This window comes from Spinacia oleracea, chromosome 4 (genome assembly GCF_020520425.1).
Source record: "Spinacia oleracea cultivar Varoflay chromosome 4, BTI_SOV_V1, whole genome shotgun sequence".
Lineage (NCBI taxonomy): Eukaryota > Viridiplantae > Streptophyta > Magnoliopsida > Caryophyllales > Amaranthaceae > Spinacia > Spinacia oleracea.
In genome coordinates, this window is record NC_079490.1 from 24,683,028 (window position 1) to 24,709,015 (window position 25,988).

Consider the following 25,988-nt stretch of genomic DNA (forward strand, 5'->3'; position numbering starts at 1 on the left):
AAATGTTCGACACCAAAACTTTTAGCGTCACATTTTATAACCTAGGCGACACGCTAGTCATTTTGGAATATCTGCTAGCAACTTTACGTGTCGCCTACGTTATAAAATGGGACACTAAAAGTTATGGTGTCGCATATTATTTATAGGCGATTCTAAATGGGCGAATTATAAGGGTGTTTTTGTAGTAGTGTATGATTAATTTGTTGAAATTCGAATAATTTAGAATTGATTTGATTTTCATGATTAATTAATAATTTAATTAGGTACCAATGATTAAAATCCAACATAAAAATTGTTAATTTATGTTAAATTTTAAATTTTTATGACCTAGATTTGAATCCATGATAATCGGAAATTAATTGATTAATAAATTTTTGATTTTTCGCCCTAAAATTATGAAATTAATATGATTTATTAATTTGTCATTACTTTTAAATTAATATTTTTTAATTTTTATGCAATTCGCTCATAAAACTTGCACGCACAAAGCAATGGACGCTACGTGTTACCCTTAAGGGGTGTTGTATAGTGCGGGCATGCGACGACGAGCAAGGGAGCTCGTCGCCCATGCGGTACGATGCAACGAGCAAGAACCATGGCACACGAGCACAAGGCAGCACGCTGCCCTGTGTAGAGTGCTGTGCGCATATGGGCGAATGGGCAAGGGCGAAGGGCCAAGGCGCAAGCCATCGGGCAGACGCGTGTGGGCAGCAAGCGTGCTGCGCCACAGCGCGCGCTGCCACGCCCAGCAAGCAAGCAGACGCGAGGCAAGCAGGCGCGACGAGCGAGCGGGCGCGCGCAGCGTGGCCTGCACTGCTGCGTTGCGTGTGGCCTGCTTGCGTATTGATACACGAACACTCGACGGGGCTTGGGCGCAAGCCCAAGTGCTCGTCGTGTTACGATTGTCGCGTTTTAAATTTTAATTTAAGATTTTCAGTTCGAGTAATTTTAATTAATTTTAAAATTAATAATTTAAATTGTTTTCTCGGGATTTAATTTTGATTATTATAAATTTTAATTTATACTAATTATTTTACTAAAATTAAACCTTGAATTAATTTAAATTCGTTATATTCAACTGAAATAAAATAAATAAGTGGATTCAATTATAAATTTATATGAGCTTTAAATTTTAATTAAATTTGTATGTTTCCGGTTAGACTAGAAATACATTTTTATGTTTAAAATTAGTAAAGCATATGAATTTATTGGTTTAAGTGGGAGCAATTTTAGTCATAAACTCTTGATTAGGTCTAAAAATCCTTTAAGGTTAAACAACTTGATTAGAATTAATAAGGACTGAATAATTGGTAGATTATTGGTGCCCTTAATTAATTGCTGCAAATATTTAAGTGATGCATACAATGTGTTTTAACTAACCAATTATGTGGGCCATTCATGATAATGAATGGATGAATGGTATATATGGTATATGTACTGTTTTGCAGGTTATGAAGTGACTAGTATGGCCCAAATAGGATAGAAAATATGGTCTGCGTACCATTAATTTGAATGTAATTGGTCTAAAGCACCAAATTTGTTTTTCAATTCAAATATGGTCTGCGTACCATCAAATAGTTGTAATTAGTTTAATTATAGCTTATCCTACTTGAAGAAAATGGCGCATCCCACGGTGAAATTCAAGACGGAGTTTCCAATCCATTTTCAAGACGGACTTTGAAGTTGAAGCTTCAAGATGAAGTTGGGCCATACTAGATCACATTTATCTTATGCATGCTTTAAGTTATTTATTGCTATTAAATATGTCTTAAATATGCATGAGATCAAAGCTTGATTATGTTGCATGATTAAGGATTTTAGTTCACCTAAAATCTAACCAACATAGTAAGAGCCTTAAGTTCCAAACTTAAAAATTGAGTTAAAAGGTGCCATGCCAAAATAACACTTACTTGGATATCCTTTACATCGATCTTAGTAATAGTTTTCTGCCATAGCGAGGTGTTACTTATCGATACTAAAGGGGTAAGATACACAAATAATTGTGAGTACATGTTAGTTTTGGTGAAACTCAACGATATAAGTAAGGAGTCCTTTTATGTCGTGGCAAAATTGATAGGTTTACCTAATAAGTTCTTAGACGTACCTATCAACCAAGAGTAGTTTCTAGACTATTAGCAAAAGGCTTTTGCTTACCTAAAATATTTTAGAATTGAGTCAAAATACATAATGTGCTTAATTCTTTAAGGACTTTAGAAGTGGCTTTAAAGAATAGACATCTCTTAGAAGACTTTACAAGTGCTTCAAGGAGAACAGAATATTCAAAGGACTCTCAAAGTGCCTGTTGATATTCTATTGTTTGATGTTCTATACCCAAGTAGGCATAGAGTTCAGGTCAATGAAACTATGAGATTCTTCTATTAATAGTGAAGAAACCTACAACTTGCAGTCAAACTATTAATGAGTTTGTGACCTGTAAGAAAGCTATGATGAAACCCAGATTCCCTAAAATGGTTAGAGGCCATATATAGACTCAAATGTTTTAGATGGTTAAAGGCCATAAAACATAACCAATGTTTTGATGACAAAATTGAAATTTTGTTGATTTGCAAGAATAGTTTCACACCTATTGGTTGCAAGTTTGTTTTAAGGATAAAAAACATCAAACATGGAATTGTGTTCACACACAAAGCTAGATTAGTTGCTAAAGGTTACAAGCAAATTCAGGGCATGGATTGTGTTGAAACCTCATGCATAATCTTAATGCTCAAGTCTATAATTCAAGCAATGATTACATATTGGTACATATGACAATTGGATGACAAAACGTATTCCTCAATCAAATGTTGGAAGAAAACTATGTACATGGCATGTCATAGGATTTGGGGATCCAAATAATGCTTGAAATAAATGCTAGCTTATGAAATCTAAGTACAGATTTAAGCAAGCAATTGGGAATTGGAATTGTATTTTAGTGAGGCTAATAAGTATTTTAGTTTCATAAAATGTACATGATTCTTATAGATATATAAGAAGTTTAGTGGGAGTACATAAAACTTAATTGGTCTTATGTGTATCACACACATATCTCTCTATTGTAAAATAACATTCAAATGCTAATGACTTAGATTTGAAATTATTCATCAATGATGGACCATGGCGAAACTTAGTGCATACTGGGTATTAAGATCTATTTACAAAGATCTTATGATATTGTTTTAGATTAAGTAATGACATTTACTAAATCAAACACGAAAGACTCCATTGGAGATATTCGACCCATATGAATAAATCTAAGTAAAGAATGTTTGAACTATGTATAAGCATTTACTAAGTTAAACATCAAAGGATCTGAATAGATTCTTAACCTATATTATATGTCAAAGAATTTAGCTGGATTCAGTATCTACTGAAATTGAATGGGCTAAAGTTACATGAATAGAATTCAATTGGGAATTATTCTGCAAAGAATTTATCATGTATGATATAATATGAGGATCGCCAAAAATGTATCGTATGGCTTTAGGCATAACGAACATATACCAATCTCTATTGATCTAAGTGAAGATCAACTAGATTGAGATCAAGAATACTTATGGTACTTGAAAAGGTACATAGGAATAGTTCTTGATTCAAGGAAATAAAGATATGCTAAATATTGATGCTACACGCATAAACACTAGTAAAGGATCAAGCAAGATCCCTATGGAGTTAACCATTGGCAAGGACGAGCTATAGAGCATCGTGTTTTGAAATGGCAACATGGATTGGAGACCATGAGTTGTTGCGTGGGAAATTAAATATTAATTTCTATGTTCTAAGATACAGATGGAAAGTCTTCCACATATCTGTGAACTGCTTGGATAAGTAAATCCAAACAAAGCATCACCAGCAACCTAAACAGTTGAAGTAAAAGTACTTATTGCCTAAGAAGCAATAAAACAGAGTTGTTTATATTAATGAATTCTTCATTGAACTTGGGAAGATCACATGTCTGTTGACTTAAATGTTCTTCATTTCAAAATGCGTAGAACCACTTATGTAGCAAGAAAGACTAGATCACAAAATAAACATACTCAAAAGATCTTATCATCATATCTCGAAGAACATTCGATGAAAAGGATATTAAGATTGGCAAAGCATTATAACTAAACCTATGCAACAAGTGAGAAGCAACACTCACATTGTAGCACCGGAAATCAAGCATAGCTTTGAATTCCATGAACTGTTTTAAAGATGGGTTTGAGGCCCATGGTTGTAAAACATTAGGGTTGAACATTTATCATATATGAAATGCATTTTCATATTCCATTTAATCTTGGTTTAGTATTAAATGATGAGTCCCTTCAATTTGACAATATATTCAAGATAGACTGTCAGGACCAGTCCTGTGACTAAGAAATGTCTATCAAGTGAACTTGAATGTCAAAAGTTGAAAATGGTCCCTGGTCGGAGTTTTCTATAAAGATGGACGCATAGAAAACGTTAGACGACTGAGATGCAAGATGACTAGTAGTTCTGTTTCTTGAACTATGTGGACATGGCAATGTCGTAATCATTTGCATAGATACTTACTTTGGGAAGACTAGTATCGGACAGACCTATGAAACTTTACTGTAAGAGATGAAAATCTGTCATAAGTAAATTTCATTAAAATTATTAGACACTAAATCCTCAATACCTGAGTGATTTGAGATTACTTGTTTGAGAACTGGTTAGTTTGACGTTGACCAACCGTCGCACCGTAAAAGGAGGCTATAAAGGCAATGCTCAGGTAAACACCTATCAAACGAAGTCTAATCTCAAGATCGCAAGATTGGGATTGTCCTCCCATAAATCGGGATGAGATGCTTAAAAGTTGTACAAGGCCACTCGGAGAGCTAGAAACTGTAAAATGCATGGCCGTGCTCGGATGAATCATAGGCTATGATTATCTGTTTATTTGATCAGTTGAACTCTGAACCCGAGAAACACCTCTGGACATAATAAGGATGACAACTCTTACCTTATGTTCAAGAGCAAGCATCGAGCGACAAAGGAATTAGGAAATGCACACTTGTCCCTAAGGACAAGTGGGAGACTGAAGGAAATAATGCCCTTGGTCCAAGTATGCATTTAATATTAAGTCTAATAAATGCGGTTCAGTATTAATTGACAAGTTAATAATTCAGTGAGATCAAGTGAGCTGAATGCCTAGCTAGAGGCCGCTTCAGTTCAAGTGGAATTAATGATATTAATCCACAGCTTACTCTTGACTGAACCCGTAGGGTCACACAAATAGTACGTAAACGGATCAAGTATTTAATGGCATTAAATACTCCATCTATGGACATTCGGAATCGACGGATCTTGGTTTCAGTGGGAGCTGAGATCGTCACGAACAAGAAATGAATACTCCGGGAACGATGATATTGCCGGAAACGGAAATATGGATCGTATCGGAAATATAAATATTATCCAAGTCGTAGATGTTGCCGGAAACGGAAACATGGTACGTATCGGAAAATATTATTGGAAATGGAAATATTGCCGGAATCGGAAATATTGCCGGAAACGGAAATATTGTCAGAATCTGAAATATTATCGGAATCGGAAAATAAATCCGGAAACGAAAATATTAAATATTTGTTCGAAACGGAAATTAATTCCGGAATCGGAAATATTAAATATTGTTCGTATCGGAAATGAATTCCGGAACCGGGAATTTAATCGGAAGCGCATCGTACGAATTAGCATCGGACGAGGCTTGCTAGACGAAGGCCCAGCACGAAGCCAGGCCCGCGCCCAGCAAGCCGAGCGCCCAACACGAAGGCCACAAGCCTCGCCAGGCCCAGCGCAAGGCCATGCCCAGCAAGGCTGCTGGCGCGCGCGCTGAGCGTGCTCGTGGGCTGCGAGGCAACGCTCATGCGTGTGGGTCGCAAGGCCTGCGCGGTGCGTGCTTCCCTCGTGGTCGTGCGACGCTCGTGTTCGTAACAAATCCTAATCCTATCGGAATTCGTGCATTGATTGAATCCTAATCCTAAAAGATTAAATTTATTATTTAGAGTTCTAATAGGATTCTAATTAATAAATCCATATCCTAGTAGGATTATAATTCCTTTCCATAAACTCTATAAATAGGTGCCTAGGGTCACATATTTAAATAGAGATTTGAAGTATTCAAGAGGTAAGATTTTCAAGCAAAAATCTGCCAAACACTTGCAACCCAAATAGCCGAAATTCCTAGTAACCTTAAGGGCGATTCTAGTTAGTCAAGCTTAAGGCGGATCCGGACGTGCTGTGGACTATCTACGGAGGGACGACACTTGGAGTCCTAAAGACTTGTTCTTGTTCGGTTCGGGCGCAGCTAGGGAGGGCACGCTACAAAGTGTATGCATCTGAATTATGCTAAATGATTATGTGTAAATAATATGTTTCCTAGCTTTATGGTTTTTCCGCATGATTTATGTTTATTCATATGTATCATAACCTAACAATGGCACCATCATGTGCAGCGAGTAGAAGCCATCGCACCATCATGTGTGGCAAGTAGAAGCCATGGCACCATCATGTGCGGCAAGTAAAAGCCACCTAGCCTTGGCCTTGGCCTGCTCTCACCCCAAACAAACAAAACAAAACAAAAAACCAACAGCCATCAATTTACATACGGCTCGGAAAAAAAAAAACAAACCAAATGCCCGGAATACCACAAACACGAAAACACCCCCATACTTAGCATAGATCCTAAGCCATTGGGGCTTGATTTAAAAAAATCAACAGCCATAGGCAAGCGCCCTCGCCTAGCACAGCCTTGTGCGCGTGCCCTTGGGGCGGAAAACAAAAGCCAAGCACAGCCTTGTGCGCGTTCCCTTGGGGCGGAAAACAAAAGCCAAGCACAGCCTTGTGCGCGTTCCCTTGGGGCGGAAAACAAAAGCCAAGCACAGCCTTGTGCGCGCCCTTGGGGCGGAAAACAAAAGCCAAGCACAACCTTGTGCGCGCGCCCTTTGGGCGGAAAACAAAAGCCAAGCACAGCCATGTGCGCGCGCCCTTGGGGCAGAAAACCAAAGCCAAGCACAGCCTTGTGCGCGTGCCACGGGGGAAAAAAACAAAAGCCAAGCACAACCTTATGCGCGCGCCCTTGGGGGGAAAACAAAAGCCAAGCACAACTTTGTGCGCGCGCCCTTCGGGCGGAAAACAAAAGCCAAGCACAGCCTTGTGCGCGTGCCCTTGGGGCGGAAAACAAAATCCAAGCACAGCCTTGTGCGCGCGCCCTTGGGGCGGAAAACAAAAGCTAAGAACAACCTTGTGCGCGCGCCCTTGGGGCGGAAAACAAAAGCCAAGCAAAGCCTTGTGCGCGCATCCTTGGGGCGGAAAACAAAAGCCAAGACATCCTTGTGCGCGTGCCCTAGGGGCGGAAAACAAAAGCCAAGCACAGCCTTGTGCGCGGGCCCTGGGTGCGGAAAACAAAAGCCAAGCACAGCATTGTGCGCGCGCCTAGGGGGCGGAAAACAAAAGCCAAGGCCCTTGGGGCAGAAAACAAAAGCCAAGCACAGCCTTGTGCGCGTGCCCTTGGGGCGGAAAACAAAAGCCAAGCACAGCCTTGTGCGCGCGCCCTTGGGGCGGAAAACAAAAGCCAAGCACAACCTTGTCTGCGCGCCCTTGGGGCAAAAAACAAAAGCCAAGAACAACCTTGTCCGCGCGCGCTTTTGGCGGAAAACAAAAGCCAAGCACAACCTTGTGCACGCACCCTCGGGGCGGAAAACAAAAGCCAAGCACAGCCTTGTGCGCGTACCCTGGGGGCGGAAAACAAAAGCCAAGCACAGCCTTGTGCGCGTGCCCTTGGGGCGGAAAACAAAAGCCAAGCACAACCTTGTGCGCGTGCCCTGGGGGCGGAAAACAAAAGCCAAGCACAGCCTTGTGCGCGCGCCCTTGGGGCGGAAAACAAAAGCCAAGCACAGCCTTGTGCGCGCGCCCTTGGGGCGGAAAACAAAAGCCAAGCACAGCCTTGTGCGCGCGCCCTTGGGGAGGAAAACAAAAGCCAAGCACAGCCTTGTGCGCGCGCCCTTGGGGCGGAAAACAAAAGCCAAGCACAGCCTTGTGCGCGTGCCCTTGGGGCGGAAAACAAAAGCCAAGCCAACCTCCCAAATGTCAAATGCCCCAGGCCCAACATTACGCGCGGTTCGGGTATGGAAAAACAACATCCACGTCCGAGCTGTGCGCACCATCAACGAAGAAATAAGCAGCCACACCCTACGTGAGAGCAACAGCCGCGTCCGGAGCGCCGAGCCCTCACACCTCGCCAAGCACAGCCTTGTGCGCGTTCCCTGGGGGCGGAAAACATAAGCCAAGCACAACCTTGTGCGCGCACCCTCGGGGTGGAAAACAAAAGCCAAGCACAGCCTTGTGCGCGTACCCTGGGGGCGGAAAACAAAAGCCAATCACAGCCTTGTGCGCGTGCCCTTGGGGCGGAAAACAAAAGCCAAGCACAACCTTGTGCGCGTGCCCTGGGGGCGGAAAACAAAAGCCAAGTACAGCCTTGTGCGCGCGCCCTTGGGGAGGAAAACAAAAGCCAAGCACAGCCTTGTGCGCGCGCCCTTGGGGAGGAAAACAAAAGCCAAGCACAGCCTTGTGCGCGCGCCCTTGGGGCGGAAAAGAAAAGCCAAGCACAACCTTGTGCGCGTGCCCTTGGGGCGGAAAACAAAAGCCAAGCCAACCTTCCAAATGTCAAATGCCCCAGGCCCAACATTACGCGCGGTTCGGTTATGGCAAAACAACATCCACGTCCGAGCTGTGCACACCATCAACGAAGAAATAAGCAGCCACGCCCTACGCGAGAGCAACAGCCGCGTCCGGAGCGCCGAGTCTTCACACCTCGCCCACATCTCGCTATGCCAGGCATGGGCAATGGGGCTTGGTGCCATGACTTACACTTAGACGAGTACCACACTCATCTCGCCTGCCCCGTGTGCGAGCAAAGGAAGCTCTGCGCGCGCGCCATATACGAGCCAGAGCATCCTTGCGCGCATCATCCAACCAACAAGTTCACGGAAAGCAGCCGCCAAGCCCAACATCACTTGACATTCGCCCATCCCCTTGTGCTAGCATGGTCCAGCCAACGCACCATCACCAACCATACATTTGTCGTCCGATATCCGAACAAGTCCCCATAATCACACAAAAATACCGAAGCAAGGTTTATTTCTGCCAAACTCCCGAGTCTTCGACCAAACTCGCAAATTTGGCGTGGGGCTAATGTTCGGGCCCCCCGTGGGACCCATATTTTTACACAAATTACCAAAATACCCTTCTAGGGGAAATTAGTACAAATACCCTTGGACACAAACCTCTTGATGGGCTCAGATCAGAACTTAGGGGCCCATATCTCAGCCTCCTACAGGCCCAAGATTTCACACCCCTACACTTGCCTATATTTACTAATAATGCCATCCTGGATTACTATAAATATGTCTCACCTAATCATTATTCAGGTACGCAATAATTTTCAAACTCACTCTCTGACTACTGTCTCTCTCTAAAAAGGACTGACTTGAGCGTCGGAGAGGGTTTTCTCGGGAATCCCCCCGAGCCAGTTTACGGTTGCTCCCTTTTGTAGGAAAACGACAGCCGATTGGAGGAAAATAACAGCCAGGTTGACGAGGCTTCCCCTATTTTCATACTTAGCAATTTCTTCGCAGAAACATCACTGTAATTGTATTTCTTGTTGGGTTTTTTGGGCGCTCACTAAATATATATTAGTACTAATTTTCTCCGAATATTTATTCATGTACTTCGTATATAATTTTATGTCAATTATATTGCTGAAAATTTTGGATTTCTCATTCTTTTTCCATGTACTTTCCATGGAGAGCAGTTAACTTCATTGTTCAGTTGATTATGGGCATGAATGTAATTTAGCAATTAATAGCAAATCCTCTTTTTAAAACGTTGCTATGTGGAGCGTATTCTAAACTGGAGGTTTTGGGCAAAATCCTCTTTCCAAATCGTTGGTTACCAAACACCCCAATTAGTGGATTGACTGGTCAAAACTCTAAATTTGCCATCAATCCACTAAACGCTCATCTATCCGCTTGTTACCAAACGCAGCCAATGTGGGGCAGTTAAGGTGTGGATGCAAAGCGCGTAACACAAATCATACCCCTCGTATCATCTTGGAGGGTACAAATTTCATCTTCAATGTATATTAAATTATTACTTCCTCTGTTCTGATTGTCTTAAATTATTTTGTTCAATTCATTAAAAATTAGAATTCAGTTTATGTGATGTATGGATCAATACAATAAAATTATAGAAAAAATATGCAAGGTCTACAAACAAGAAGCAGCTAATTAGGGCCCTCGTGCAAAATACGAATTTTTTATACCCTTCAATCGAACAAGCTAGGTTATACCAAGCAAGACATCTGCAATTCCAAATACAAAATTCAAAGTGCAAAATTTAAAGGTTCAAGTTCTAAAAGCTCTACAAGTTCCAACTAGCTCAAGTTCAAGATGGCTACCAAACAATTTCCAATACAAGGTTCAAAAGGCGTAGCACCTACTACTATCAATATTTCAACATTTCAAGACAAGTATGCCTTCAACATTTTCTAACATACCAATCCCATAGGTATGAGTGACCTCCCCTCAAAAGTGGTAAAAAATTCAGCATTTTCCAAATCTACATACGAAATCAAGATCCCTTCATCATATCTACCCAAGGGAGCAACATTCAAACAATTCAAAAATACAAGAAAATCATCTTACACATGCTCCTAAGGTAATCTCAAAAGCAAAACTTGTATTACTAGCTCACAAGGATTCGTGTAGAGGCAAAGAATAAGAGCTTGAGAGCAAGAGTAAGGAAACCAAAAATTTTGAGAGCAATCGAATTCGAGTATATATAGTCCAGGCCTGCGCCAGGAGCAGCCCATGGTGATGGGTGCATGCCGGAATCTCTGTGCGGTCCTCCATATTGATTGTACGTACTTTGTTGCTACAGTTTTTCTACGTCAGGCATCAAACATCAAGTCAAAGTCCTTTCTGGCAAATACGGTTGTCCATCGAAAAACACGCGGAATGAGGCAAAATGCTCCCAACGGACTCAAACTCCGGGAAAGTCAGGAAGCATATCAAGGATCAAAAAATATGTATTCTCCACCGGATATTTAAACTCCATTCCCTAGTAAATTAAGGCAAGTAATCCCCAAGCGGCATTTCGAGCAAGTTCAATCACCCAACGGACTCAACCTAGGGTATTCAAAATTCAAAAAAGTTCGATGCCAAGCTCCGTTCCAAGCAAAGTTTGGAGAAGTTCAAACCGTACAAGATCCGAGTCATCAATCCAATCCAAAGGTAGACTCAATTGGTATTATTTTTTTAATACTTGTTTTATGCAGGTATCGGGGTACAAAGAATGGTCTTGATTGCAGAACATCTTGACCGTTCTCCGTCCCATTTTGATAAATTTGACTCTCGTTTTCCTAACCAAACACTCAGTCAAAGTGGGCGCTTCTGTAGACACCTAGTTTGTGTCTCTCCTTAGGGAAAATGACGAAACCATTAGTCTATCTTCAAGGTTAGTGCAACTCCGAGTGGAAGTCCCGATTGCTAAAGTACAAAGAAATTATTCCAAGTCCAACCATCCAAAATTCAATTCCCAAGTCTGTTCCCATCCCGAAACTTGGTACAAAATTCGATTCCAAAAATACAATTTAGAAATTCAAACACAAACTCTCAAAACGGATACCACCATTGGTCTCTGAAGCCTATTTTCAATCAAAATGCCATTAAGTAATTAAAGTTTGGGCGCCGACCCACAAAACCGAGCATCTCGGGCTCTGACTCGTAAAACCGAGTCCAAATTGTACAAAAATCTTGAAAACGACGCGCTTAAGTCGTAAAAATCCAACCTTATTCTCCAAGAAAACCATCTTTGGCTATCGTCCAAAAATAATACAATAGTACAGCTGCCGACGCGCCCAAAAGGATGGAGTCACCGTCCTTGCTTTGGCAGCTTGTGCTGCGTCGGGCGCCAGTAAGGCACCTGCGCCAGGCGCAAGCCCTTTTGGCTTTTTCCAGCCGCCTTTCTATATAAACCCCCATTTTTTAATGAATGAGGGGGGAGAAAATAATCAGAATTCACTTAACTCGTAATGCAAAAATCACTCCTCACATACTAATCCTCTCCAAAATTCAATCTTTCTAAAAAGCAACAATTTCTAAATACTAAAGCAATTGGGAGAACACCTTGGAAGCATCAACCTAGCAAATCTAGGTAATCTGAGTCCCTAAATTCTATTATTTCTAATTTATATGCTTTAATATTCAAGCTTTTTCAACAATCCAAGGATGTTTAAGTGAGTTCATAACTCATGTAAACTAGGATTTGTACAAAATGAGTAACCTTTAAGGGGTTTCATGGTTGAATCCCCCTTAAATGGTCTTCCATACTCCATTTCCAAGTTCCAAGTTTGAATATTTATGTTTTGTTTTCAATAAAACATGATTAATAAGTTAAGGCTTTCACTCTTGAAAGTGTTCCTTGTGGTAATCATGATTCAAATCTTCAAAAACTCTAACTTTAAACAACATCCAACTTAATCAAATTACAAGCTCTAAACAACATCCAACTTCATCAACGACGTATCGCACGAGCTTTCAATAAAGAGTGCGAGATAGGGACATTCAAGAAGGTGATTTGGTATTGAAAGAGAATAGGGCTCCATTACATGATCCTCAAGGAAAATTCAAGCCTAACTGGTCAGGTCCATTTCTGGTCAACCATATCACCTCAGCAGGGGCAGTGAAACTGGTCGATCTAAACGGCGATGAATTCCTCCATTTTACCAATATTGACCAGCTTAAAAAATATTATGTCTAGTATTTTGATAATCGAATGATTCATGATGTATCCTAGTACAAGTAAGAAGGTGGGAGGGAGTGATATTGCTCTTTTGTTTGGGGTTTCTTTCACATCTTCTTAAACCGAAATGGTCGGGGAGAGGAAAGGTTCCTTTTTTTAGGATACTCCCGGGAACAGCGATAAAAAAGTGTTTGATCGAAGCCAAAAAGAGGTTGACCTAGATAGCTTTCAAATGTATTAATTAAGAAATGTAAATCTTATAATATCCTGAACCACGCCTTGACCTGATTCCCTTATCATGGGATATGTAGGAAATCCCTGAGGATTCATTCAAAATAAAGGTGAAATCCATTACGCATTCACCTATCCTACTTTTTAGGCTGAAAAGACATCATTCCAACCATAGAGAGAAGGCCAATGCATTAGTCAAGTGGCAATTAGCTCATATGATGTATGCCACTCAACTCGCAAGATTCGTTAGGCAAAAAAAAAGGGGCATAAGAGGAGAGTAGAAAAGAAATGAGAGAAAAGGCCTACACAATAATTGGATTATAAGAAAAGAATAGAGAGAAGCCCAAGAAAAGTTATAAAAAAACGTGATGTATAAATATATATGTATATTTCTAAATTTTATCATCACAAGTCATTCAAAATTTACAATGGGTAAATCTTTCTAAGTCCTTTGCATTACTAGAGTGATTTAGTGTCATCATTTGCGTGTATACTTTGGTTTGCATCCATGGTCATAAGTGCATGTTTGGGCTTATCATGTGAGGATTCAATATCTGAAATCAACTAAGCCGTGCAATGCAGATGATCTTTAGAAAAAAAAGGAAAATTTGTAATTATTAATCCAACCTTTGCCCGGTTTTCTTTAATTAAGCCTACCTATGCAATATTTCTAAATAATCCGACCTTTATGACCCAACTACTATTATTAAGCCTAGCAAGTTAATAACCTGTTGTTACCGATTCACCCTTACGTGGCAATATAACCCTTACAATTTTCGTTCCTCTGTTCATCATTTTTCTTCTACCTCTTCTCCACCATTGTTGATCCCTCATACCTCTACATTTGAAGTTCGTCAAAAATAATCAGCAATTGCTATGACTGGGTTAAACCAATCAACTGTTGGATCCGGGTTAAGGGTTAAGAGGAGAGAAGGGTTAAGGGTTTTTTGAAAAAAAAAAATTTAGAAAATCCTGTTTAGGTGGCATGTGATGTGACGTGTCCAAAATTTTAGGAGGGAAATCAACTTTAGGTTGTCAACGTTTTTAATGTTGACTTTGTAACAGGTAACCGGTCACCCAGGCTTAATAATAGTAGTTGGGTCATAAAGGTTGGATTATTCAAAAATATTGCATAGGTTGGCTTAATTAAAGAAAACCAGGCAAAGGTTGGATTAATATTTACAAATTTTCCAAAAAAAAAACATTCTTAATGGTTTATTTTATTTCATCCAATTCTCGCATTACATTCATTGTTTTACCAATTCCCAAATTACTTTCCGCCTAATACTTAAACACACTTCAAAGCTTTCTAGGGTAGTCCCTAAATAAGCATTACATCAATAGAAGATATAATTTCAAAACAAGAAAAATAAACAAACAATCGACTATTAAGAAGCCATTTTTTTAGCATATCGTCACTCCCTTTGTATTTTCTTGGCAACCTTACTTGAAGACATAGCCTCCATCTTACGCCTCTTATATATTCCCATATCTACACGACGCCACCTTTCATAGCAAGAATCAACAATTGGATCCTTTGAAATGGGAAAGAATGGAACTTTCTTGGTTCGCCCCCAAGTAACATACAATTGTAGGAGCGTTTTAGTATCAATCCAATGAGTTGTGCATTCGTCGGTTGTAAGGTCTCTAATGAAGGTTTTCTGCTGCCCAATTTGCCCAAGGCACCTCTATGGATAATAAAATGTGATCTTCTTGACACCGAGAAGAACTACACAATGTCAATCATAGGGTAGTAATTTAGACATTATTTGAGTCGTTTTATTCCACTTTTAACATTTTTGTCTTTATTTTCTGTAACTTCTTGTTTTGAGTATTTATAACTTAGTTTAGTGTAATTGGCAATTTTTATTAGCTTTTCGGTCTTAATTTCTTAATTTATTTCTTTCTCCTTGTTTTGATAATTTTATTTTTAATTATTTTAGTTTTCGTTATTAATTTTCTATTATTATTATTATTATTATTATTATTGTTGTTGTTATTATTATCAATAACACTTTTTAACACTTTTTATTATAGTTATACTCCTTTCGTTTAACACTTTGTCTTTTAACACTTTTTATTATAGTTATACTCCTTCCGTTTCATAATGTTCCTTACTTTTCCATTATGCATTGTCTCCAATGCACACTAGTTTGACCATTAATAGTTTTAATTTTGCATTAGCAAAAATTATAAAAAAAATTGATAATTAGAAAATTTATATTGAAACGAATCCAATGATATCCTACGAGTTAATATTTGTACTCTTAATTATTCTATTAATTACGGTCAAAGTTTTTAAACTTTGACCATATGAATAGTAAACATGAGTAACATTATGAAACAGATGGAGTATTAAATATATTTCATTTTATCTAGTATTAAAATTTTAAAAATAGAAATTGCAATCTAATACATACGTAATTAATATATATTATGTAATTAAAAAACAAAATTGCTACATAAATTATTTGTCGCAAGTTGTTACATTTATCACATCGCTAAGAGTTTTTTATATATGGTCCGATTTTGATAGTCGCGCGTGATTCATTAAAGTCTTTGAACAATTAGAAAAATAATAGATGTGAGAGAATACAATACAAAGGATATGGAAGAATGCAAAAGAATTTTGGAGTTTAAACTATACTACGTATGAATTATTTAAGAATGATTAGGACATGAGCTTAATTACTAGAACTCCACAAACATCAAGGAACATATTGCACTTGTTGTTTGTGGGTCGATTGTATAGGTACGGTATCACACCGAGAATTTGCCATGGCAATGCCACCTTGATACGGAACCTCTTCTGGTTCGGACTTGCGTTTGTCCGGGCCATAGCTGCATTGGCCTAGTATACAGGCAACAAGGCCTATAAAGCCACCCGCTTTAAACAAGCTAGATCTTACAGTGTAGCACTGCCCTGTTGAGGGGATAAACTCTTGACGACTGTTGCGATTAGCAGCACACACTAGCAGACTAATACCACCAATTGCACAGCCCCTGTAACGCATCAAGAAAAACATTAATGATAGAGTATAAAACTAATTTTGGACTTCAACCATCAGCTTAAACTTTTGGTTGAGTTGGTCATTTGACATAGTATCAGAGCCAACGTGACGCAAAGGTCACGGGTTCGAATGTCATCCACCCCCCACTTTCAAAGTGGAATATTTCGCGCTGGGTATGAGGAGGCCTATGTTGCATCCACACTTCAAGCCCCAAAGGGCTTTTATGTGAGGGGGCGTGATAGAGTATAAAACTAATATTGGGACTTCAACCATCAGCTTTTGGTTGAGTTGGTCCTTTGACATGGTATCAGAGTCAGGCCCTTTTGGTTGAGTTGGTCCTTTGACATGGTATCAGAGCCAGACCCACAGCTGGAACCTTACTGTATTGTATTCTGGGTCAACTGAACGGGTTCCATGTGAGGTGGAGTGATAAAAGACACTCTGACCCATGAAACATCACATGTGGAGTCCCACATTGACAAAAGAGAAGAGAGTTAATCACTTAATAAGACCAAGGGGCTACTCCCCTTATTGCCATATGATTTTAAGGGGAACCTACTACGATCTTGTTAAGTAGACTCTCTCTCTTGATAACGGGTGCGGCCCAGTCCCGTGTTTAACAATTAGGAACAAGTATTACAAACGAGGTAGAGGGATTTAAACTTGTGATCTATAAGCATTACTTACCACGATAAGATGAGCAAAACAATTGCTCCAATAATAGGGGATGATTTGGTGTTGGAACTATTTCGTTTACGGCAAGAACAACAAAATAAGACACTAATAAGTATCTGGGTAATAAGTATGATCAGTATTGCTATGTGTGCAAGTTTTATTGCCGGAGAGCTTGGATAGATGCATTTACCGAGTGCCGTTGGTTCCACGTCCTTTGCCTGATAATCATCAACAAGAAAAGCTTTGCAAATGAAGAGACTCCAATTAATTTGGTTTTTTTTTTTGGGTGATGATAAAGGTCGCAAGTTGCGACAACATTTAGTTGTCACAATCTTACGTGTCGCAGTTTAATTGGTACATATCACTACAAGAAATTGTACTATTAACGACGGGAAATCCCGTCGCGAAAGGCCAATAATCGTTGATTAACGACGGGATTTCCTATCGCGAACCCGTCATAAAAGGGGCCGTCGTAAATAGGAATCCCGTCGTAAATCCGTCGTAAGTCCGTCGTAAAAGACATTTGCGACGGTTATTCCCGTCCTTGTTTGGTTGTTAGCCCTGTCGCAAAAGGCTTTTGCGACGGAATTTTTGACCCGTCGTAAATAGGTTGTCGTTAAAGATACATATTCTTGTAGTGTATAAGCGCCACGTAGGCTATGTGTCGTCATAATATTTTTACTATCAATTCAATAATTTTACTAGGAAAATATGTAAATTAAATAAGGTAGTCGATATAAAGAAGGAAACAAATTAGAATATTAAGATTTTCCTACATTTTTTGAAACATGTATAATAGATTATATAAGTTAAATATTTTAGTTTTCAATTTAAATCATGATACATAAGCATGCCATGTCATCATTGTGACAAGGCTTAAAGGTCGCATGTTGCGACCTTTATTATTTTCGTTATTTATTTTTATTTTTTTGACATAGGTAATTTGGATTTTTTATGCATCAATGAGTCTTTCATTTCATGTACAGTATACATATTTATAAACTTAGCAACATGCAAGATTTGAAAACACACCCTTAAGTTTAAAGATTAAAGTTTTTAGCATTACCCCATATCATATTACATGTTTTTCCCAAATGAAAACGATTCAATCATTAAATTGCTCGGAGCTTCACCCAAGCTTAGTAAAAATGGTTTTTCCATTAAAAAAAATATTCGAAATATATATATGTTTATATATACGTAGTACATACTACTTCATTTTGATTTCTCATTATATGTTGTATTAGTACGTATTAATTCACAATAATGAATTAATTTTTGATCAAAAATCATTAAAGAAAGCGCGCTAAACAAGATTACAAAATTGATTAGAAAAAAAATACTTCGTATTACCTTGACCCTTGTAACCTCGGCAGCAATAGCAAACCCAGCACCTGCAAAACCAAGTAAAGTCACAAATTTACTCACAATTTTGATTAAAATGGTATTGGCCTTTCCCATGTTGACTTCTCTTATGTTTGTGTCGTCCTCATCTTAACTACTTGCTTTATATTACTCCTAATTAACTCTTTTTTTCAAAATTTATTTTTCTCTTTAATTTCTTTCCTTTTTTACCTTTAAAAATTAGAATTATTAATTTCCATTAGTTTTTTTTAAAATATAATTAGTACTCGTATTAGTTTAATCACTAGAAGAACAAGCCTTGGGTGTGGTTGTGCTTTTAAAGTTGACTCTGATCATGTACATGCATTATACGTGTTCTCCAGTAGTTTTGAATGAAGATCTCTTCTTGTTAACTTAGGCCAAGCTGGCAAATTTGTTGACTAACGCTACAAGAAATTGTTCCGTTAATTAACAACAGGAAACTCCGTCGCTTTTGGATAATAGTGATTGAATTTGTTGTTGCGAACCCGTTATAAAATGAGGTCGTCATTGATGAAAAATCCCGTCGTTGTCCCATCGCTCGTAAAAGGCATTTGCGATGGTTGTTCCCGTTTTTATTTACTACCTCTGTATTTATTTAAGGGATACACTTACTTTTTCCGGCCGTATTTATTTAAGAGATAAACTTGTCATTTTTAGTAACTTGTTAACCCCACCATCTAATTAAATAATACATCTAATTTACCATATGACCCACTATCCTATTAAACAAATAATATCATAAACCCACCCCACCTCCCACCCCCCAAAATGACATGGTTCCCACTTATTTACTTCTAGTCTTATATGCACGCGATGCATGCAAGCTTTTAAAAAAAATATTGTGTTGTTAGATTTAATTACCACAAATAATAGGCAAGAAAACTTCACAAAGCCCATCTAAAGAAAATTTAAGCTTCGTCTATATTAAAAAAACAGGTAAATAGTGCAACAATGTAATATACAACCCTTTACATGATGAAATAACTAAATTATAATACCTAAGTACGTAACAAAAAAATATTGCTTATTTTTCTTGCAATGTAAACGGTGCTTTGTGATCCTGTAAAAGTATTTCAGATAAAAATAGAGTTACATAATATGAATACACAATATGAATATCACATAAAATAAGTTAAGTAGATGAATAAATTTAATTTTCAGTGATAGAAAAATGAGGCCTTCAGGTTAATAATTTTCACACTACAACACTTTAGCTAAATAGGTTGGAGTTGAGTATTTTTATAATATTTGTTTGTCTCGTGCCTTAACTTTTAATAATCTTATAGGAAGTAAGGTGTGTGTTCTATTAACCTGATTTTCACATATTTTTATGAACTCATCTTATCTAAACTTATTAAAACTATCCAAACTTATTTCAAATATAAATTGTAATTAGTAAGCCCTATTTATTTTTGGAATTATCAGAACAACTTATTTTTTCTATTTTTTACGGAAATTAACTTGCTTATACTCATTTTGAAAAGTGGAGATATTTTCCTTAAAATAAAGAAAAGTGAAAAGTTGTGTATCGTTTGCATCTTTCACTACGACAAAAAATAGGAATAAGAAACTTTGAATATACATAGAGATGTCAAGTATGTTTAGCGCTTAACATGATTATATACATAGAGTGGTTATTTATGTTGACAGCATCGTGGTGGAAAGAATAGAGTGCGGTTAAGTGACTTAACCGTTTCATATATATTTACCCTAATAAAAAGATAATTAAAACTATTAACATAGATATTTTGAGTGCTTTAAGTTTGTATTTGGATCTTGGGTTGGGCTTGTAATTGGTTACTACTTCATCTCGTTTTTGCATATCTGATGTCAAGGTTTTCCTCTTAATTTCTCAACTTCTTAATTTTCTTCCAATCTTATTCAACTTTTCAATGTTTTGCTAAATTAAATGTTGGTTTTTTTTGTATAAACCGTGTATTGATATTCTGTGATTAGGTTATATGAGTTCTGCAAAATGTAGGGTAATTTCTGTAATTCATAAAATGACATAAAATACAATATACGACATACCTTTATTTCACCGGTGGATATCGAATGCATAACAAACTATAAAACCTACATAAAAATCGAATTTGTGTTTAGTACATATATTTAAATTTGTATGCAATGATGATTTTTTTCCCTAAATAAAACATGCAAGATTACGATCCATTCATCTTTAAGAGGTTATTTTACGATTAATATTTTTTCTTTGTTTAAGAGGTTGATGAAAAACGTACCTTATTATGCCAAAGTTTATCGTCGGTGGTTATTGTATGCGATGACGAAATTAAAACTTGAATTTTATACCAGCGTACGTACATATGAATTTGAGGATCTCATGATAAAAATTCACAAATATTATGATTTTTTTTGTTTAATTGGATGATGCTGAACATACTTTAAAGTTTGCAAGTTATTTGACGGTGGTTATCTATTTCAACCACGAGTTAAGTTTATTAAATCTGCACAAAAATAGACGCAACTGTTTTAGTACGACATATATATTGAATCTGCATAGCAACAATTTAAAAAAAGATAGGTTTTTTCTATATTGGAAAACAACATGAATTGTTCAAAATCTGTATTTATTTTCTTGCAAGGATTCGGGAGAAGAATATATACTTACGTGTATCGGCGCAACTTCAAGAAGGATGGTGATGAAGTTTTTGGAACGGACTCGTGTAGACTCGTTTTAGGTTTTTTTTTTTCTTAGAATGTTTTAGAATGGTTTTTTTGGTGTGACGGAGTATAATCTGTCTATTACCAAAAAAAAAAAAAGTATAATGCAATAATACTGAGTTTGTTTCCTAATGTGTAGATACCGTTTTCCTTCTTCTTTTCTTTTATGTTTGTTGGTGTAATTAATTTTATTTTTTTAATAATTTGTTTTTGAATCCCAAGAGATTTATGGGTTAATGTTGAGTTGGTTTCATGATTTGTACGTAGCCTACCGTTTTTCTTCTTTTTTGTTTTAATGTTTGTTGTTGTAATTAATTCTTTTTTTTTATTTTTTTAATAATTTGGTTTTCAATTCTCTAAGGGAATAATGGACTATTTAATAGGGGACACCAAAAGCGTGATTACGAAAATGACCCTCCCCTCTTGGCTTATATAATAGAGATTAAAATATCTATCCAAGCTCACTTGCTTTATAATTTTGCTAGTCTTATATGCACGCGATGCGTGCGAAATTATACACAAACTAAAATAATAGATGGATATATTGTCACAAACCAGATCAAATTACCTAACTTAAGGCGATTTTATTTAAAATAAGAAATAAACACAATGTACTCAAATTCAGTACTAAAAAGTATAAATAAATAAAACAGTTCAAAATTTGCATCATAAAAGTTGAGTAGTTTGCATTTTATCGCATGCTTCTTGTCCCAACAGGCGGTGCCCGAGATGAGCCAAGAAAAGTCATAGTGTGTGGTATTGCACATCTACATCAAAATTGAGTTAACCATTTATTTTTCTAAGGCAAATTTTTACACAATATAAGATGAGAAGCGCCTGCTTGACTGTGCTACCAAATTTTTATGTACATAAAACTCTTAGAGCCACATCATCTATGACTCATCTGTGTACACCTTGAAGGCAAGCCTTCAATCCATCAACTGTTACATAAAAATTCAAAATAACAATTAGGATACATTCATGAATTCAAGCCATACATAAAAACAACACCACCGGAAATGCAAATGCACCAGCATTCCCCTCATCTGGAAACCAACCCATCTCAAGTTCAGATTAGTCAGGGTCTATATATTAGGCTTTGGATTACCTAATCTTTTAAAAATCCACTTAAGAAGGCATAAAAACATATAGTCTTGCATTAACCATTTAGATAACAGAGAGATAATTATTCCTTGGGGAAACAAAGACTTGACAGCAATATCAGGTCTGAACATAAGCAGCAGAAGACCACAACAATAACAAAAACGAAAACAACAGCACCAACAGAGAAACAATGTCAAAAGAGATGGTCTACAGCAGAGCCTCAACTACCACAAATACACTCGTCTCATTCATGGCAATGTTTTATAAATTTAGAAACAAATTCTTAGCACATCAACGAGTCTCAACTCATGTGGCTGTCAATTACTCTAAAAAGCATCAATTTGTATCTCCTCTTTTATCTCCTTCCCCTGTCTTGTGAATTTCATGATGCTGTAATGAAAATGCGGAGCAAACTCTTAAAAAATAATAATGAATGGGACTATTAAAATTCAAATCAGTAATAGTGACTAATAAAATTCAGACTTTAACTTCAAAATTACATTACCAATGGGACTATTAAATTCAGAAAGGGAGAAACAATAATGAAGTAAACTTAAACATGAACTAATAAATAAATAAATAAATAAATATTTAGGTTTTGAAATTAAGGAGTTCCCACAAACCTCTCATCTCACAGGCTCATGTCCATTCCAAATTGTGTATGTTTCAATCACATACACCTCCTTCTTTTGCCTTTGCAATCAAATCAGCAATTTAAAACATTAGTGACCCACAAATAAACCCTATTCCAGTGTTTTATACATGCCTGAGGAGTTGAAGACTGTGTTGATGCTCTCCCAATGCTCGATCAACGACACCAAAGAGCCAAAGCACACCTGAAAATTGATAATAGAGATCAGGGTATGTTTGTATTGAAGGAATTGCAGAATAAATAGGCTGGTTATGTTTCTATCATATGAGAATATATGATTATTTCGTCATCGTAAAACCCACATCACATAAGATCTTAGAACATGAAATATTCATTAATTGCTTCGTAAACCAACATCACCACCGTGAACCAACATATATGAAATATTGATTGTTTTGTAACCAACATCAGCATCATCATAAACCAACCTATATGATTGTTTCGTCATATGAGAATTTCATGCTTAAACCTAGAACTGATAGACTATGATAATAGCAAGGAGAAAACACATTAGCGAATTTCATGAATTTCATAATCATCTAGAAGGCTATTAACAGCGTCGTAAACTTGAGAACCGTCGATAAACCCTAGACTACGGAGCTCCGATTCAATGACTGAGTTGAGCTGGTGAGTGAAGTCGGGGTGACCTGAAAATTTCATGAATTGCATAATAAAATTGAGCAAAAACAACAAATAAAATAGGTGACCTAATAGTAGGGTGACATGTTAATCCATTGAAGTTTGCACAGAGCTGACATGTTAAACCCCATCAATGTAATCATAAAAATCCTAAATAGCTAAAACTCATTACAATGTAATTAAAATTTAAGGTAATAAATTGAGATTGAATTTGTGTCTTGCTAATTAATGTAATTTAATCCAAAATCAATTGAAATCGATCAATTGAAGTATTATATAAAAATTTAGAAATCAGATTAACAAAAAAAGATGCATAAATTCATACTTCTATATGGAGTCTCCGAAGTCAGATCCAGACAATTGAGGGAAAAAGGGGATCGCGGAGATGGAGAAGAGCAGCGGGAAGGAGAAGATGCGATGACAGCGACTGGAGGCGTGAAATCTAGGGTTTGATATACTGCTTCAACTTCAGTTTTTTTGCATTTACAGTCTCCAGAACATTGAAGTCTGGCCTTGTCATTTAGTTGAGCTGGTATCTTTGAATAAGCTTCTTCTACCACCCTGGTTTTATGACACTGGCAGATTCTGTTAACACATGAACAACCCTCTAATTTGCAGTCATTGAGGCTGCTACACCGATCTGGCTTTGCTTCAGTTCCAAATTCTTTTGAAAGTACTAAACCTGGTAAGACTCACAATGCTGTATTAGATACTTTTAATAAATACTAAATTATTAATTGTAGAGTCACATCTGTAGTTATGTAAATAGTGGGAAGAAGAATAAACAATGCATTTCTGGTAGGGAAGGGATTGTGTTTTCTGTACCAAATGAAATAGTGAAGATGATCACCAACAGAACTCAGACCGCCAAAGAGAAAGCTTTAGTCAAGCAAAAATTTCTATGAACCAATTTCTTTTACAAAAAAATAATTAATGGACCTGTCACCCAAGTCACCGCGTCATAAGCACAGTTATACGTACGACAACAATATAGTTATGGAGTTGGAGAGAAATATGTGAAGCGTTAAGCAAAATCATACACTCCCAAAATTCAAAACTCGAAGCAAAAAAATAGTAGGCTTGTAAATAATTCTTGTATTGTTCATTTATATGGAATAATAGGCAGAACTTATTAGGAATCCAAATCAGATTTCTAAAACATAATCAAAAGAAAAACTTCCTTATAACGTGTTCAATTAGTAATGAAAATTGCAAAAACGAAAACAAAATAGCAATTAAAATCCCCGTCCTAAATCAACCAACCAACTGTCTTAAACATCAACCCAAGTATTGTTCAATTATGGCAATCCAAAATCAATAATCCGAAATAAAAATGAAGGGAACTAAAACCAAAATCGGATCAAACAACTAACCTCAAACAGAAGGCAGTTCTTTGGAAGAAGTTTAGCAACTTCATCTGGAAGAACTACGTGCCTGAAAAAAATCACAAAACGAAAATAAATTATCAACACCTAATTAAAAATCCTAATAATTATCAAAACAGAAAAAAAAAATCCCCAAATCTCTTATTATTCAAATTCAAAATCCATACCTGTGACCCATTTTCTTCTTCAATCGCACAAATAAAATTTCTCAAACAAACCCTAGAGATTCACGGCATTCACCTGTTAGGGTTTTGAGCACCAAATATCAAAATCAATAATCAATCCGTAAATTATGAAATTCAAGGAAGATTTTATGAAATCAAGGTTTAAATCCAGGACCCCATAGCTACTACTACCTTTCGAGTTCTGATGTTAGGTTTCAATTCAGGATTCACTCACCCGACAGCGGCGGCGATGAAACATTATGATGAGATGAAGCATGACGGCGGCGGCGATTTCGAAGAGAGAGCGCCTAACCACCATCAGATTTCTAAGAAACCACCGCCGACACAAAGCAACAATTAGGGTTTTGGGAATAATAATAGAGGAAAATGAAGATTAACGACGGAAAAGGAGAAAAATGCAAGGGTTTACCTTTGTGAGTTGATAAAATGACAAAACAATCGCCGTTCTCCTCTGCGCTTTGCTAATGGCGGTGCTTCAGATCCGACGAACAAAGAAGGTCCGTAAGGCACTCCCTAAGGTGCCTTACTCCGCCGACAAACACGCCGGTAAACTCTCCGGTGATTGTGCTATCCGCTAGGTTAATGATCCAGAATTTACAGGAGGGGAGAGATCTGAGGAGCAGAAAATTCAAAAAACTAAAATGTGAGAGGAGAGATGAAGAAAGGGTTGAATGTGAAGAGGGAGAGAGAGAAGAAAAGTGAGGCGGGAGAGAGGCAGATGAGAGGAGAGCGAAATATCAAAATCTAACCCTAGAAACGAATACTCAGCAAGCCCGATAAACAACACACTGAGGGTATTTTAGTCATTTACTTGGGGGACACGAAAAGTTAAGTTACTAAAAAGCCCTCAGCCGTTCCTTTATATAATAGAGATTTCATTCAATTCTTCTTCTTAATACCCGTACCAAGTCAAGTGTATCTCTTAAATAAATACGGAGGGAGTAGTTGTTAACCCCGTCGCAAATGTCTTATGCGAAAGGATTTTTCGCCCGTCATTATTGGTTGTAATTAATGACTCAAATTCTAGTAATGAAATTATGTCAATATATGATTGATAACTTGTAATTGGCCAGGATAACGTCCTGGCCGAGAACAATTTTATTATATCATCTGTTCCATAATAATGTTCCAGTTTATACTTTTCACTGCCTATTTACGCATATTAAAAGTTATAAATTTTGATTTTTGAAGTAGCCATTGAGACGATTCCAATAAGGCCCCACATAAATTTAATTTTTCT

General features: G+C 37.4%; 1 protein-coding gene and 1 long non-coding RNA gene across 5 annotated transcripts; both read right to left on the reverse strand.

Moving 5' to 3' along the window:
- Positions 1-15,508: 15,508 nt before the first annotated feature.
- LOC110789630 (uncharacterized) lies at positions 15,509-18,192 on the reverse strand. The gene is made up of 3 exons (XM_021994326.2): positions 18,069-18,192; positions 16,728-16,933; positions 15,509-16,032 (listed from the first exon to the last, which is right to left on the reverse strand). The coding sequence occupies exons 1-3, from the start codon at positions 18,174-18,176 to the stop codon at positions 15,738-15,740; spliced, it is 609 nt and encodes a 202-aa protein (XP_021850018.2). The 5' UTR covers positions 18,177-18,192; the 3' UTR covers positions 15,509-15,737.
- A 4,353-nt stretch (positions 18,193-22,545) lies between these two features.
- On the reverse strand, positions 22,546-25,600 carry LOC110789629 (uncharacterized). 4 transcript variants are annotated; one of them, XR_008933040.1, is made up of 5 exons: positions 25,498-25,600; positions 25,158-25,360; positions 24,731-25,053; positions 24,552-24,612; positions 23,355-23,860 (listed from the first exon to the last, which is right to left on the reverse strand). It is a non-coding gene; the product is annotated as an uncharacterized lncRNA (long non-coding RNA). The 4 variants fall into 4 exon arrangements; XR_008933036.1 differs by lacking the exons at positions 25,158-25,360; positions 25,498-25,600 and adding an exon at positions 22,546-22,723 and having other exon boundaries at positions 23,504-23,860; positions 24,731-25,151; XR_008933039.1 differs by lacking the exon at positions 25,498-25,600 and having other exon boundaries at positions 25,158-25,472.
- Between the last annotated feature and the right edge of the window lie 388 nt (positions 25,601-25,988).